We start from the raw sequence: 15,769 nt of genomic DNA, 5'->3' as shown, positions 1-15,769 counted from the left end.
GCTTCTATTCTTATCTAGATCAAATTAGACTAATAAGCTTTCCCTAAGCACAAACGAAAACAGTGATGTAGCAACATCTGACAATAGCTAACAAGGACATACAACTCAATTTGGTTAAACATAGTTCTTTAATCTGATACCTACCCTCTGTGGTGTATGTATGGGAGCCATTGCATCAAGATCTGTCATTGGAAACTCTATTCCCTTCTGCTTCAGATCATTATAAACTTGGACAACACCTTGCAGTTCTGACTGATGGCGAAAAGCATCAGCCCAACTCTGGATGAGACTCAGAACTTTCTCCTGAATCGCCGTAGGGGGGTCATTCTTTGGTCCTGAATAACAGGAAAGTGAATCTAATTTGAATAAATTATTCCAAGCTGAACTTATTAGAACATCATACAATTGTGAATAATTCTTAATGTAATTACAAAAGTCACTACTGTGCATGGTATGTTAAACCAGGATGATTAAAATGAAAATAAACATTTTAAAAATCTCTTAACTCAATGTAACTTGAACTAACCGGTAGGCCATTCCGGGGAGCTGCAGTGCCATAGGCTGGTGTGCGTGACATCACCCTGAGGATAGTGCTACTGCCAGATTGAGTGCATTATGTGTTAAAGGTACAGTTAGCCGAGTGTTTTTTGAGTTAATCTTGTTAGATATTATTTTAATTACTCAACTTAGTTGTATCTTTATAGGACCATTTAAAATGAAAATTAAAACTTAGCACCTCAAATCTGTAGCTGCAATGATATACATGCTCTCACAGCGGTGATCGCGAAATTGAGAAAAATAACATTTTACAAACAAAGTACTCGAACTAATAAGCATATGAGGTAAACACTGAACTCAACACTTTAACTTAACATAAAGGACAGTTAGTATCCAATTTAATTATCGCAGCTTCAAAAGAAAGAAACATACGAGTTGTATGACATGTAGATTACAGGAAATGCAATAATTTAAGAATATTTTGTTATACATCTAGACTTACATTTTATTGGAGATTAGTTATTAACTCGTCTTAAATGATGATAATGCTACCCAGAGAAGATTCTTCTTAACAGCATTCTTTCGTAAAATGGCCATATATCTTTTCTGGTTCGTCTAATCCTCACATACAGTGATATTAGTTGTTGTGAATTTCAGGGAATTATGTGAACCAAAAATCACATCAGATGAATTGTAACACATGACCATCTATATTCATTTCGTCAAAGTAGATAACTGCTACCTTCTGTAAGTGTTTAAATGTTTCTGCCTTTAGCCTTAATGAGTTCAAGAACCTGTCAGAATTCCAGGTTTGTACTTAAAAATGCTTGGCCCAATTTTAAAAGGTTGCGACAAGGTAGAGGATATCTCTATTTTCACAAATAAACATATGGCTAAGAAGAGAGAGCTCTTAAGGTAAGGGCAACCGCAATGTCCTGGAGGCCCCACTTCACTCTTGTTTTTGCTCAGAAGGGATTGAATTTGGCCCAGAGAGAAACACAGACCAGAAACGCTTCCGGTCACTACGTACTTCTTGTTTTGAATTGTGCGCAGGTCGTTTCATAAAAGGTACAGCATATTTTTTAACTCGGGACTTGTTCATGGCCATAAATTATTTCCTTAATGACAAATTTTCCATCTTCAGTCTCTCTATTTCTGTTTCAGCCGATTGATTTCTTCTTTGGTATCGTCAGCTACCTTGAGAATCGTGTCTGTACTCGTTTACTGGTGAAGTTCGGTAGAACCTAATGTAATAATTTCTGTGTACAAGTAGAAATTCATAAAGAGAAGGAAATATAGTAACAGGAATAACCCATTCACAAATATTTCAGATTATGTTTCCATTCAGAACATCAGTATAGTAATTATTTTAATACAACTAATGGCGCAAATGTTGTCAGCTGATCATTGTCATTTCTTGTACTTGTAGCATCAATGTCATTTCCATGCCAGTTAGGAATATTTTAGGAGGGTACAGCATCTGCCTTCAATTTCCTTTTTTAATGGTACGCCCAGCAATTTGTTTTTTAAAATCCCTTCATAATTATAAGGGAGGAAATGTGTGGAACAAATTCTAGCAGCATTAGGGTTGATTCTATCAACTCTTTGAGACCAACATCCATTTAGCCCATAAATAACATTTTTTGGAAAGCTGTGATAAATTATATTCTCAGTTTTATAGGCCATATTTGTTCACTCTGCAACAGTGCAATAATTCCTGCTTTTACTGATTTTACTACCTCCTTGCACTAAATAACAGCACGAAATCTAAGCTTCATTCACACATTGTACTAATTCACTTAATGAATAAGCAATAAACAATTAAACAGCTGACCGAAGACTGCTTACTAATGTTACTGCTTGGAACATGCTGTAGAAACGTCCTCACAGTGACGTCACAAGCCATGAGAGCAATAAGCGCGGGAAAGCGATTCTGGCACCCCCTGTTTCATTAACATCTCTAAGGCATAGCCCAAGAAACTGTAAACTTGGAGAGTGTGCAATACAAGAAACTTGCATGATAACTTATCAGTCAAGTTTACTGTTTATTGTACAAGAATATACACCTTTCATTTGGGCAGAGAACTGGGAAGAAAGTGGAGAAAGCATAATCTAGTACTTGCCAGGAACTGAAGTGGACAACTACAGAAAACCATTTCAAGAACAACTAGAAGAAGAATTCAACTCCCTGTTTTTTCAAATTTATATATAGCTGCATTCCGGCCACAGTTTAAATATACAGTTAGGTCTACACTAGCTGGTCTGATACGTTATTCTGTGTAATCATAATATTAACTTCAAATTGCAATAAAATTCATACCTTCATAATATATTACATTATGTCCTTCCTAATGAAACTGTCTATCAAGAAACTGATCCAATCACCAGCACAATGAAGAAGAAGAAAATCTTGCATTTCTTTCACATCTCACGACTGCCAGGAAACTGGATTTTACAACAACTACTGATGAGAAATCTTGGAAAGAAGACAGGAGGCCAATGGATCTACAAAATTCAACAAGATCTCAAAGCAGTTGGACTTGAAATAGCATATGCAGAGAACAAAAAATTAATACCCTTCTTTCTTCTTCTTATGACTCCGTCTCCCTTCGAAGGTTGGCGATCCAATTGATTATGATTACACGCGAAACGGCAGCACGGAAGATTTCTATCGACGTATGTCCATACCACCGCCGCAAGTCTTTCAGCCAGGATCTCAAATTTTCATCAGAAATGACACATGCTATAGCAATTTCCGGCAAATTGAGAAAATTACTATCGGAACAACCTGAAGGACAATACATTACAACAATACAAGAATTCAAGTACCTTGGGAGCGTTGTCTCAAACAAGGGTGGAGCAGGGCAAGAATTACTTAAGAGTAGCCAATGGGTCTAAATTCTATAATCTTGTATGTCCCCTGATCTACAACAAGAAGGTACCACTGCAAACCAAGATGCACTTATATAAATCATATCTTATTCCCATACGCAAGTATGGCCTAGAAATCTGCACGTTGCAGACTAGAGACCTTAGTAAACTGCAGGCCTCTGAAATGAAATTTCTTAGAATTGCCACACAGAAAACACTGCAAGATCATATGAGAAATGAGGATGTCAGCTTATCTTTGAGAGTGGAGCACCCCCTGGAAGAAAGGCTATGGTCTGCAAGACTTAAATGATTGGGGCATGTAAAGAGAATGCCAGTCACTCTAACACCACATCCATACATACATGAAACAGTCAGCAGAAGGAGATCTGTTCAATGACCAAAGAAACAATGGCTGGACCAATTTAAGATGGATGTACGAGAGTAGAGGAGGGGACTGGAGAGTGATCAGGGAGAGACACAGACCTACACAGACAGACAACACTGGCGAGAGCTTGTTCAACACCACCCTACCCAACAAGCAGGAAGGGTTACATGATAACGACTGGGAAAAAACAAAGACTACTGTGCAGATCACAAGAAGCAAACAATACAACCATCAAAGAGAAAATGAACGTGGAATGACTTAAGTGGTCCAGAGTAGCCAATGAAGTTCATAATAATGTAATATTATAATGCATGCAATCAGAAAGAAATACTTAAGATGTCTACAAAGGAAGAAGAGAATACAAAAGAAATTTGGATTAAGAAATGTCAACACTTCCAAAAATATATATTCACTATTTCACATGTCAAAATCTGAAGGTAATAAAATATACTTACCAATTAACTTCACTAGTTCTTGAACAAATTCCTTATTACATGCTAAAACATGGAATTTTCTTCCACAGTTCTTTACACAAGTTTCTAAAACCTGGAAACAAGAAATGAAATAGTATCTAAATTTAAAATAGAGTAACATATCTAGTTCAAGTAATACATTTTTAAAACAGCTGAGTCAAAGAATTTTTTTTACAAGTTACTTTACATTGCACAGACACAGATAGGTATTATTATTATTATTATTATTATTAGTATTATTATTATTATTATTATTATTATTAACAAATACATCACAACTGGGAAATGGCCAAGTGGTAATGATCACTTACAGTAGTGTGATAAAGTTAAAACATACCAACAACAACAGTACAGCAAACAATTCCATGGAAAGAAAATATAAGAACCACTACCAGTTTAACATTCTAAATCCAGCATCATATACAAATTCACAGACAACTGAAGTATTTCCAGTGCTTAACACTACGGCTTGCAATACTATATGCTGAGCTTACTACTAGCTTAACATTACAAGTGATGATAAAGTAAAGTTAAAAACATAATTACCCAAGAACAACTACAATAACGAGTGCAACAAGCAATTCCATGGAAAGAAAATATTACAAGAAATACTATCAGTTTAACATTCTAAATCCAGCACAAAATCACAAATTCAGTGTCAGTCATTTAAAACTTTTACTTTTCACTTTACACTAGCAGTAATGATTCTAAAAGTCTTGGTACCGGAATGGAATCTATCAAAGACTGGTGCAGGTAATTTATTCCAATCTCTAATGTTATGCTTGTAATGAAATGAAATGTCGTATGGCTTTTTTAGTGCCGGGATATCCCAGGACGGGTTCAGCTCGCCAGGTGCAGGTCTTTCTATTTGACTCCCGTAGGCGACCTGCGTGCCGTGATGAGGATGAAATGATGAAGACAACAGATACACCCAGCCCCCGTGCCATTGGAATTAACCAATTAAGGTTGAAATCCCCGACCCAGCCGGGAATCGAACCCGGGACCCTCTGAACCGAAGGCCAGTACACTGACCGTTCAGCCAATGAGTCGGACCTGCTTGTGATCATTTCTCAATAAGTACAAGGGAGGTTCCAACCTATTCCTAATACTACTCCAGGCAGCCCTTCCTGTGTAATTCTTATAAAGACCACACAGTCAAGGTTAGTTCTTCTACATTCATGACCTTCCCAATTAATGGTATTCTTCCTATTCCCTTTGACAAAAGGCATCTCCCTTCTTTGAAATTTTACTGAGGAATTTATTAAACCTACCCTGTACGAATCCCAGCATGGAGATCCATATTCAAGAATCAGTCTTACCAAACATTTATAAGCTCTATTTTTGGCACCAGAATTAGCTTTCTTGAGATTCCGAATAATAAAGTGTAATGATCTCCAGGATTTCTTAAATACATTTTCCACTTCCTATCCCAGTTTAAGTCTTTTCTAATAGCAACACCTAAATACCAGTACTTACAACTATCAACTTCAACAACAGTCCCCCCCCCCACACACACACACGTTCGTAATCACACTTTCCTGTCCTTTTTTTTTTTTTTTTTTTTTTTTTACTGAAACATAATTTCTTGATTTTTCTGCTGTGGATTTTCAGCCGATTTTCACGCGCCCATTTTTCAAGCCATAGTTCATCCTCCTCTGTCTTTATCTCACGGTATATGATGCAATCAGCAACGAGGTGCACTCCCGATTTTATCGAATCACGCATATCATTCATTAAAAGTATGAAAAGAATTGGCCCAATAATGCTACCATAAGCTATTCCAGATGTAACATTTATTGGAGAAGAAGAGAGTTTCTCCCACGCGCACACTCCAAGATTTTCCACTGACGAGTTCTCATATCCATTTCACCACTCTGATATCAATGTCCGTACACACTAACTTGTTAAGGAGATGTCATGTGGCACAAGATCGAATGCCTTAGTAGAATCAATTACTACTGCATCAATCCTTGACCCACTGTCGAGCTTATCCGATGTTGATAAACTTAACCATGATAGGTTAAAATAGAAGAATTTTTAACATAACTAGAATTTACTTTGGAAAATATTTTGTTTTTGACAACAAAATTTACACACAGTCTAAGGTCTAGCAATGTGTTCGCCGGCTTCAGATATTTTAGCAAACATATTCATGGATTACATGGAATATAATAAAATAGTGGATAAAATAGATGGATTGATTACATGGTTGAGATACGTCGATGATATATTTGTTATTACTGATGAACAGAAGGTTAAACTTGATTGTATATTAGAGTATTTAAATACTTTGGATAAACAAGTGAATTTTACGATCGAATATGAAAATGATGGGACTTCAAATTATTTAGATTTAACAATTACTAAAAATTCTGGTCGTTTCGATTTTCAATTTTTCAGAAAAGCTACTCAAACAGATACTATTATCAGAAACGACTCCAGTCATCCAGGTCAACATAAAAAGGCAACATTTCACAGTTTAATTAATAGAGCTATGAACATACCTATGTCTAAGAAGAATTATAATAGAGAGATAAATATAATCCATCAAATCACTCGTAGCAACGGATATTCAAAAAGATTTATAATAGAATGATAAAGTGAAAAATGAACCAAAAACAACGTTAATTAAAGAGCAAAAAGAGATCTGCAGTTCTAACTTTTTGAAATAAGCACTCTTATCAACTGGCTAAAATTTTCAGGAAAAAGAACATCGATGTCTCATACAAAACAGATAATAATACTAATAAGATAATTTTCAATTCAAATAAGACTGAGAATAAATGTGTATTTAATAAATCATGAATTTACAAATTAACATGCCAAACATTGTAAATAACAATACACAGGACAGTCTGGAAGAAGTTTGGCTATAAGGTACAAAGAACATGTTAATGCAATCAAACATAAAAGATATTCGGCAATGGGAGAACATATGGTTGAAAAAAATCATAAATTCACAGACATTTCCAATGACACGAAATTATTACATTCGGCCAAAAAGGGAAAATTAATTATTGTTTTGGAAAGTTTGGAAATTTATCTTACATAAAAAAATAATTTTGAATCAAGTTTAAATGAGATAAGTGCAGAAGATAACCCACTGTATAAACTAGCGTATGTTCATTTAAGTAACAAAAAGAAGAAAAACTTTAAGATCTTAAATGTATATAGTATTCTCATTCAGTTCAACAAAATTTTATGTATTGATCATTTTTATAATATTTCATAAGTTTTCATGAAAGTCTTATATGTTTTACAGTTATCCTTTAATGTGTTTTTTGTGTGTTGATAATTGTATACTTCTTGCCCTGTTTTTTCAATCGGCTGATGATGGCACCAAATATGTGTCAAAACCAGTCCCGAATTAAACATGTTGTAACATAAGTTTGTGCAACTGTATATCAGTGTATTGAATAGGTGGAACCTCTCTCTTTTTAATAGATGTTGTTTAAGTCCAAGTTCGGCACCCATCGGCATGGTGATTCAGAAGGGGTCAAAAAGAAAAGGTCCAAATTGACCGAGATTAGTGTTGAAACTAAATGTAAAATATTCCTAAATCCACAAAAGAGTTCAAAAACTATCAATCAATGTCACAACAAGGAACACTTGAACATATCATTTCAAACAGATAATACAAATGTAGTGTGAAAGAGAAAATGACCAAAACAACTGAGATTGTAGATGTATGTGTGTACAGTATCTTCCAGAATAGCTGTCTACCAAACTTTGTACAAATACTAATTATTATCTCGAAAAGATACTGGAGGGGTAAGACACCCCCAGCAATCCTAGGGGACAGAATGACATACAAGAATAATCGAAAACAACAAATATAAGCGTCGAATTCATATAGTTTCCGTGGTCACTGAGATGTATTGTGACACTCTGGACGCAGTTTAAGTACCAGTTCAGCTGCACAAGCATGGTGAGGTGGTGGTGGTGGTGGTGATTATTGTTTTAAGAGGAAGTACAACTAGGCAACCATCCTCTATTTAACACTAATCAGAGGGAAAAATGGAAGGGATCCGACACTTCAAAAAATGAAGATATCGGCCAAAGGAAGACAAGGGCCACGAAGGGCGTGAAAATGAAAGACTCCCTAGCCCTCGCAAACCTAATAGCGTTGGGGTCGGAAAAGAACAAGAGTTGACCAAGAGAGGTCGGATAGGATAGGTGAAAGTGAGGAGCCTGGCACAAGCAAGTGGAAGCAATGCCAGGGCTCAGCTGAGGGCCCCGTGGTCGCCAACCCACGCTCCAAATTTCAGAGCCCCTGGGGCCCCTTTTAGTCGCCTCTTACGACAGGCAGGGGATACCGTGGGTGTTATTCTACCGCCCCCACCCACAGGAGGACAAGCATGGTGAGAAGTGGTGATGATGAAAATGTTCAAACTGACCAAGATTAGTTCAATTAACGAGAAACAAAATAATTTACAACTAAAACTTGAAATTAAACACACAACAATAACTCAAACTACAAAATAGTTCTTAAAATATCAGTCAATATCACAATAAAGAAATCTAAAAAAAAAAAAAAAAAAAAAAAAAAAAAAAAAAAAAAAAAAAATCGCTTCACACATAATATTAAGAGGTAATAAAATACTCAATAATCAAGTGCCTGGGCAGCGCCAGGTAATACAGCTAGTAGTACAAATATATTCAACTTACAAATGAGTATCAACTATCAACTCCAGATTCAAATGTTGAAAATAAACACCCAATATCGTTCCATTACTTGTCCAAAAAATGGTCATAGTGACAACTCTCAATCGATTCAGGACACACTAACGGCCCTAAAAATAATTCCTCCACTTTCACTCCAACAACAGTTGTGATGATGACCTCATAACTCTTTCCTAATCCAAGTCCAATGTAACCACCGGCTTCTTGTCCATTTAAGGTTTATAATTTGTTGTAATAAATGAAACTGTCTATATAGATTGACCATCCTCCATAGTTGTAACCTAGATCCCAAATACCATGCCAAAATGGATATCAATAGAATCAGCAAGTTGTTATAAAACCATGAATGAGGAAGAATGCTCTGTTTTTTCCTTTGCTTTTCCTTACATACAGTATATACTATTCTGATTATTGCTTTACAGAGCTTCAAATTGGAAATTACCTGTCATTGGTACCTAAAAGAAATAACCATTTCTTTTTTTTTTTTTTAATTTGTTATTTGCTTTATGTCGCACCGACATAGATAGTTCTTATGGCAACAATAGTATAAGAAAGGAAAAACCCTGGCATTTGTCTGGTGTGAATATGGGAAAGGACGAAAAACCATCTTCAGGGCAGCCGTCAGTGGAGTTCGAGCCCACTATCTTCCGAATGCAAGCTCACAGCTGTCCAGCCCTATAATTGTTAAATAATGATTATTTTTTAATATGCGTATTGAACAATTTCTTAATTATCCTATCTCTCATGTACCCCTTATATGTCTCACATCATAAGTTAGTTTTAACTACAGACCATTTTGCAATAAAATCTTTACTGAATATTTCCAGACAAAACATGTTTCATCTAATTCAGCTACTTTTACACAGACTCCATTTTTGTAAGAACATTTCTCATATTGTGAGAAATTTTTGTAAGCCCTCATATAACTCACCTGTAATGACAGCCATGTCTGATCCATGATCAGTCAACCATCAATGATCTGCATTTAAGGCTGTCACCCAGGTGGCAGATTCCCTTTCAATTGTTTACCTAGCTTTTTTCTTAAATGTTTTCAAAGAACTTGTAAATTTATTGAACCCTTCTCTTGATAATTTATTCCAATCTCTTACTCCCATCCTATAAATGAATATTTGCTCCAATTTGTCTTCTTGAATTCCAACTGAATCTTCACATTATGATCCCTCCTACTTGTAAAAGCTCAACTCAAGCTTATTCGTCTACTAATGTCATTCCATGCCATCTCTCCACTGACAGCTTGAAAAACACCAATGTAACATTTCATCTCCTTACTCCCAAAACTTCCCAGTCCAAAGTTTGCTACATTTTTGTAACACTAATCCTTTACCAGAAATCACCCAGAACAAATCGTGCTGCTTTCCTTTTGATTTTTAGCAGTTCTCATATCAAGTAATCCTGGTGTGGGTCCATACACTGGAACTATACTCAAATTGGGGTCTTACGTAGGTGGTTTGAAAAGTTCTCGGAATGTACTAGAATTATCTTACCTCGGTGGAAATGCTTTTATTTTTCAACATAGTCTCTCTGTAGACTAATGCGTTTGGTCCAGCGATGTTCCAATGCCTTGATCCCATCTTGAAAATGAGATTTCTCCAGGCCTGCAAAATACCTCTCCAATTTGGCTGTCAGTTCTTCCCTTGTAGAAAATCTCTGTCCACCGAGGAAAATTTTCAGCTTGGGGAATAGATGAAAGTCTGATGGTGCCAAATCAGGTGAATAAGGTGGATGTGGCAACAATTTGTACCCCAGTTCATGAAGTTTTGCCATGGCAATAACACTTGTGTGCGGTGGAGCGTTGTCCTGATGAAAGATGACCTTTTTCCTTGCCAAACCAGGCCTTGTTTCGCGTATCTTTTCCTGTAGTTGGTCTAGGAGGTTTGCATAGTATTGCCCTGTAATTATTTGGCCAGCAGGAAGATAAACTATCAGCAGAATGCCTTTTGCATCCCAGAAAACTGAGGCCATGACCTTTCTGGCCGAACGCACTGCCTTTGCTTTCTTTGGTGGTGGTGAATCAGCATGTTTCCACTGCTTTGACTGCTGTTTTGTCTCTGGGGTATAGTAGTGGACCCAATTTTCATCTGTAGTCACAAACCGGCGCAAAAAATCTTGTTGGTTGAACTGAAAACGAGCCACACTTTGTTCGGACATTTCCAATCTGGTGCATTTATTGTCCAATGACAAGAGCCGCGGCACCCATCTTGCAGATAATTTTTTCATACCCAATTCTTCGGTTAAAATATAATATACCCATTCAAAAGATATCCCTACAGCTTCAGCAATCTCCCGCACTTTCAGTCGACGATCCTCCATGACCATTTTATGCACTTTTGCGATAAATTCTGGGGTCGTAACACTTTTTGGCCGTCCACTACGCGGATCATCATCCAAGCTCTCCTGACCAAATTTAAACTCGCTGGTCCACTTGGCAACAGTTGAAAATGAAGGAGCAGAGTCCCCCAGTGTGTTCTGAAAGTCGGCATGAATTTCCTTTGCTTTCATACCTTTCTTTACAAAGTATTTAATCACTGCTCGAATCTCAGTTTTTTCCATTGTCACAAATCACTATGCGGGAACAACAACAAAGAGTCGTCACTACCACACTCCTGCAGCTAGAGCACTGACGCGCCAAGTGTTCACTCACAAAGGATGTGTGATTATTGCGTGGGAACCTCATTGCTCTAGCACTGACATCTAGCAGTGATTCCGAGAACTTTTCAAACTGTCCTGGTACTACAGACTTACATGTCCTCTCTTTTACATCCTTAAGACAATCACTAAATACTCCCATAACCATGTGAAGAGATCTGTAACCTTTAACAAACTTGTTAATATGATTACCACAACGAAGATCATTCCTTATATTAAAACCTAGGTACCTACAGTGTTCCCCGTGAGATATTATCACCCCATCAACACAGTAAATAAAACAGGACTTTTCCTCTTGGTGAAACAACGTGACTTTTCATCCCGTTTAACATCATACCATTATCCACTGTCCATCTCACAATATTGTCTGCGTCCCTCTGCAGTCGCTTACAATCCTGCAACTCATTTACTACTGTAAACAGTATAGTATCATCCGCAAATAGCCTTACCTGCGATTCCAGTCCTTCCTGATATTCATCAGTAATCTCCCAAGTTCTACCCTATCAAAAGCTTTGAGTAGGTCAATAGAGATACGGTCCATTTGACTTCCAGAATCTAGAGTATCTGCTATATCTTGCTGGAATCCTAAAAGTTGAGCTTTACTGGAATAACCTTTCCTAAACCCAAACTGCCTTTTATCAAACCCATTAGTAATTTTGTAAGTGTGTCTAATATAATCAGAAAGAATGCTTTCGCAGAGCTTACAAACATATGTCAAGTGGACTGGCCTGTAATTATCTGCTTCATGTTTGTCACCCTTTCCTCGTACACTGGGGCTACTATTGCAACTCTCCATCTGGTATCACTCCTTCATGCTAACAGTAATCAAATAAGTATTTCAGTTATGGCACTATATCCCAACCCTTAGTCTTTAATATTGAAACCGAGGTTTCGTATTAGTCTCCTCTCCATCTACGCTTTAGGATAGCCTGTTACGGCATAGAAATTCGTGTCAATTTTTCTACTGCTTAAACTGTGTTTTCACAATTATTTGTGATGTTTTATTCTGCGAGCACATGTGAGCTCTGACTGTTTCTGCCGCCTCTCGGCAGAGTGGCAACATTCTGCTGCCTCCCCGCTTTGGTCTTGCTCCAGCCAATCAGCGCTTTGAGTCGGCCATTTTGGAAATAGCCAGAACTAGGGAAGCGAAGCCTGGCATTCGCTGTGGTCCCATCATGGAGAGAAGATGCTTGTGTATCTGTTTCCAAGTTGTGTACCGGAGTAGCGGCATGGACTTCGGATAATAGTATTAAGTTATGCAGGGTTGTGCTCCACACCCTCAGAAGATTCTTCTTTTTCATCCTCGTAGTGTAAGATTTGTTGTTTTCCTGCAATTGTGATCTTCATCTGGTAAACTAAACATAGCTTGGCCGTGTTTGAAATCTTTCTACTGCTGGAGCAACCAAACTATAAGTCAACTTTCTTATTTACATTGCTATTTTCATCGGCGGTGAACTACTTCTGTGATTTCTTCGAAGACCCTTTAATCACCAAAATAAGTGATGTGCGCTGTAAAATTATGAGGACCATTCTTATGTAAATTTAAAGAACTTTTTCAAACAAACAAAAACTGGTTGAAAATGTATTAGTTTGGTTTATTTATGCACCTAGTGTGTAATCTTTCACGATATGGAATATAAATGTTACTAGGCAAAATTGTAAAGAAAAGTAAGAAATGGGAAATTTTTATTATTATTACCAGGTAATGATGTTACTGCTGTTTTGAAATTATCTTTGGTTTAAAAGCGGGTTAATACATGGGAGTTCTGGTAAAGATTATTTGTGCGATGCCGGTTGTTCTAAATTTTCTTATGCTTTTTTTTTTTTTTTTTTTTGTTTCTTTTTCGCTTTTGGGTTTTTACGTGTAGCTGGGGATGGTTTGTTGCTTACTTCCCTCCATTTTTCCTTCCATTGTTGGTCCTCTAACGGGATTGGTTCTCCCCTGGTTTAACAATTAATTATGGTTGCCTTGGTGATATTGTTTTTTGAAGGAGGTGATGATGATGATTTTAATATAGGGAGACTGCCCTGTCATAAGATTGTTCTGTAATTTTATGAAACCGTGTTGGGTGTGATTGTTTCCTTTGGCCCTCATTTACGCTCATTTCCTTTCGGGTTTTGTTGTGGTGGTTCATTTTCCCTTTGAGTATTTAACTAGAAGCACTTGATATCCTGTGCTGGACCTTCCACTGTATTTTTTTATTACCCTATAAAAGATGTAAAAACTGGAAGGAGAGTATCCATCTCTCCAAGTATATCGGAGAAGTTGTGAACTTTGATATATTCTATTTCTTACAAAGTGTCATTTTCCTAAATCATGAATTATTTCCTCTGTTAAGAAAAAGGATTTTGAGTTTGTTGCGAAGGTAAACTAAAGATATGATTGTACCATTTTTTTTAAATAATTTCTTGCCGACCGACGGTTTCTAAAATAATTCCGTTAATTTACCTTTGGTGTTCACCTTGAATTTAATTTAATTTAGTTTTTCTGAGGATATAGTGAGGTCAGGTTTCTGTAATTTAATTTAATATGATGTTATTTTAAAGACCATTTATTCTTATTCTATTTCAAACTGATTTTATTTAGTTCAGGTACCTATATTTTATCTTGGTAAAACAAACTGCGAGGATGACCTGTAATTTGATCTGTTAATTTCTCTTCGGCCGCGTTCACACTAAGGCGATATAAGATAAGTGATATATCGTAAGCGATATACAATACGCGACACACACAGCCAGATACTTGAAATCTAAAGGGAGGTGATAAAAAAGGTTCACAGCTGCGCGATTGTACAACATATCGCAAGTGAGATATCTTCACAATTAAGTATTTAATTTATTTTCCACTTAGTCGATACAATGATTGCTTAAGGCAATTTTTAATGGTCAAAAGTGGTACATGTTTCGTATATTATCAACATCTTCAGCCACATAACACTGTTTAGATGAAAAATATATAAAATTGACAAAGTAATGCTTTAGAGGACACTTTTGACGTTTGAGTAATTGTGAATCTATTGAAGTGCAATACGGACCATGAAGCTGATTTTAAGTGAGATATCTCTCGAAGTGCTGCTTGCTAGTCTCTTCAGCGATTAGTATCGTACGATATTTCGAGCTGTGAACATGACGGGAGGAAGAGAAGACAATTCTGTAATACCTTTCATTAATTTAGTGGAACTGATTGCTACAATTTGTAAAAAAAATATGTAAAAAGTTATCAAATTAAAACTGCTAAATTTTATTAATACTGCTTTTCATATTAATATCTACTTACTTTATAGTAATCAGAATAATTTTATCTAAAGAAATGGCCTTCCTGAAGTGTGTATCTTCATTTTCAAGGATTCGTGACACTAGACTTTTCAGAAAATGAAAATTTTCAGGATTCATTCCATAAAACTCCCTGAATTTTGATTCATGTTGAGACAGCTTTCGAGAAACAACAGCCGAGCTATGGTGCAGGTTGGTAAGATTGTAGGGATGTACCCAGCATTTCCTTTTTCTTCTCATCCTACGCCTGAACCACTAAGCCACTACAACGTCTTCCTCACTTGAACTCATATTTGTAACTGATGTAGTGAGAACTGTGTTCCCACCAAATTTTTATCGCCCAGGTCACATTGATTTATCGCCCATTATCATGAACCTTCCTAGCAATATATCGTCGCAATATATTCCTTACTATACATCACTTATCTTATGTCACCTTAGTGTGAACGGCTCCTTTGAGTTTTATGAATTATATTTTTCTTCAAAAAAGGAAAGATTTGTCTTGTTTTCTGCTCTATAATTATTTGACACACTGACAGTTGGTAGCTTGATCCACCGGTTTGTTGTTTTCTACCACCTGGAGGTAAGTTTACTCTGTTTCTGTATTTTCCATTTTGTTTCTGGGTGTGTAGTGAATTGTGATGCTTCCTGTTTTGTTTCTTTTGCACTAGACCTTTTCCTTGGGTGGTGCAGTTTTACTGCCGATCAGCTGGGTTGGTATGGGTTACCTAGCTGGTGGGGCAAATATTTCCCCAGAAATCTTATCAATCCCAGCTGCCTTTCTAGCTTTCAACTTCTGTGCCTTTTTGTAAATATCTTTATTATTATAGATAAATTTCAGTAATTACAGTATTTCAGTATTAAACGCTTTCTCTGTCTGAGCATTATCCTTATACACAACTACGCTTACATAATGCTG

The 15,769-nt window shown here is 36.6% G+C and overlaps 1 protein-coding gene across 3 annotated transcripts in view; it reads right to left on the bottom strand.

Moving 5' to 3' along the window:
• LOC136878892 (target of Myb1 membrane trafficking protein) overlaps nt 1-15,769 on the bottom strand; it is a 182,877-nt gene that overhangs the window by 145,819 nt on the left and 21,289 nt on the right. For all 3 annotated transcript variants that reach the window (XM_067152476.2, XM_067152477.2, XM_068228851.1), the window contains exons 3-4: nt 4,210-4,300; nt 145-335 (exon numbers count right to left, since the gene is read on the bottom strand). In XM_067152476.2, the coding sequence (XP_067008577.2) occupies nt 145-335; nt 4,210-4,300 (282 nt within the window). The remainder of the gene's footprint in view (nt 1-144; nt 336-4,209; nt 4,301-15,769) is intronic.

This window comes from Anabrus simplex, chromosome 8, assembly GCF_040414725.1.
Source record: "Anabrus simplex isolate iqAnaSimp1 chromosome 8, ASM4041472v1, whole genome shotgun sequence".
NCBI classification, from domain to species: domain Eukaryota; kingdom Metazoa; phylum Arthropoda; class Insecta; order Orthoptera; family Tettigoniidae; genus Anabrus; species Anabrus simplex.
Note: the sequence above shows the minus strand (reverse complement) of the source record. Positions and strands in the feature narration are given on the sequence as shown.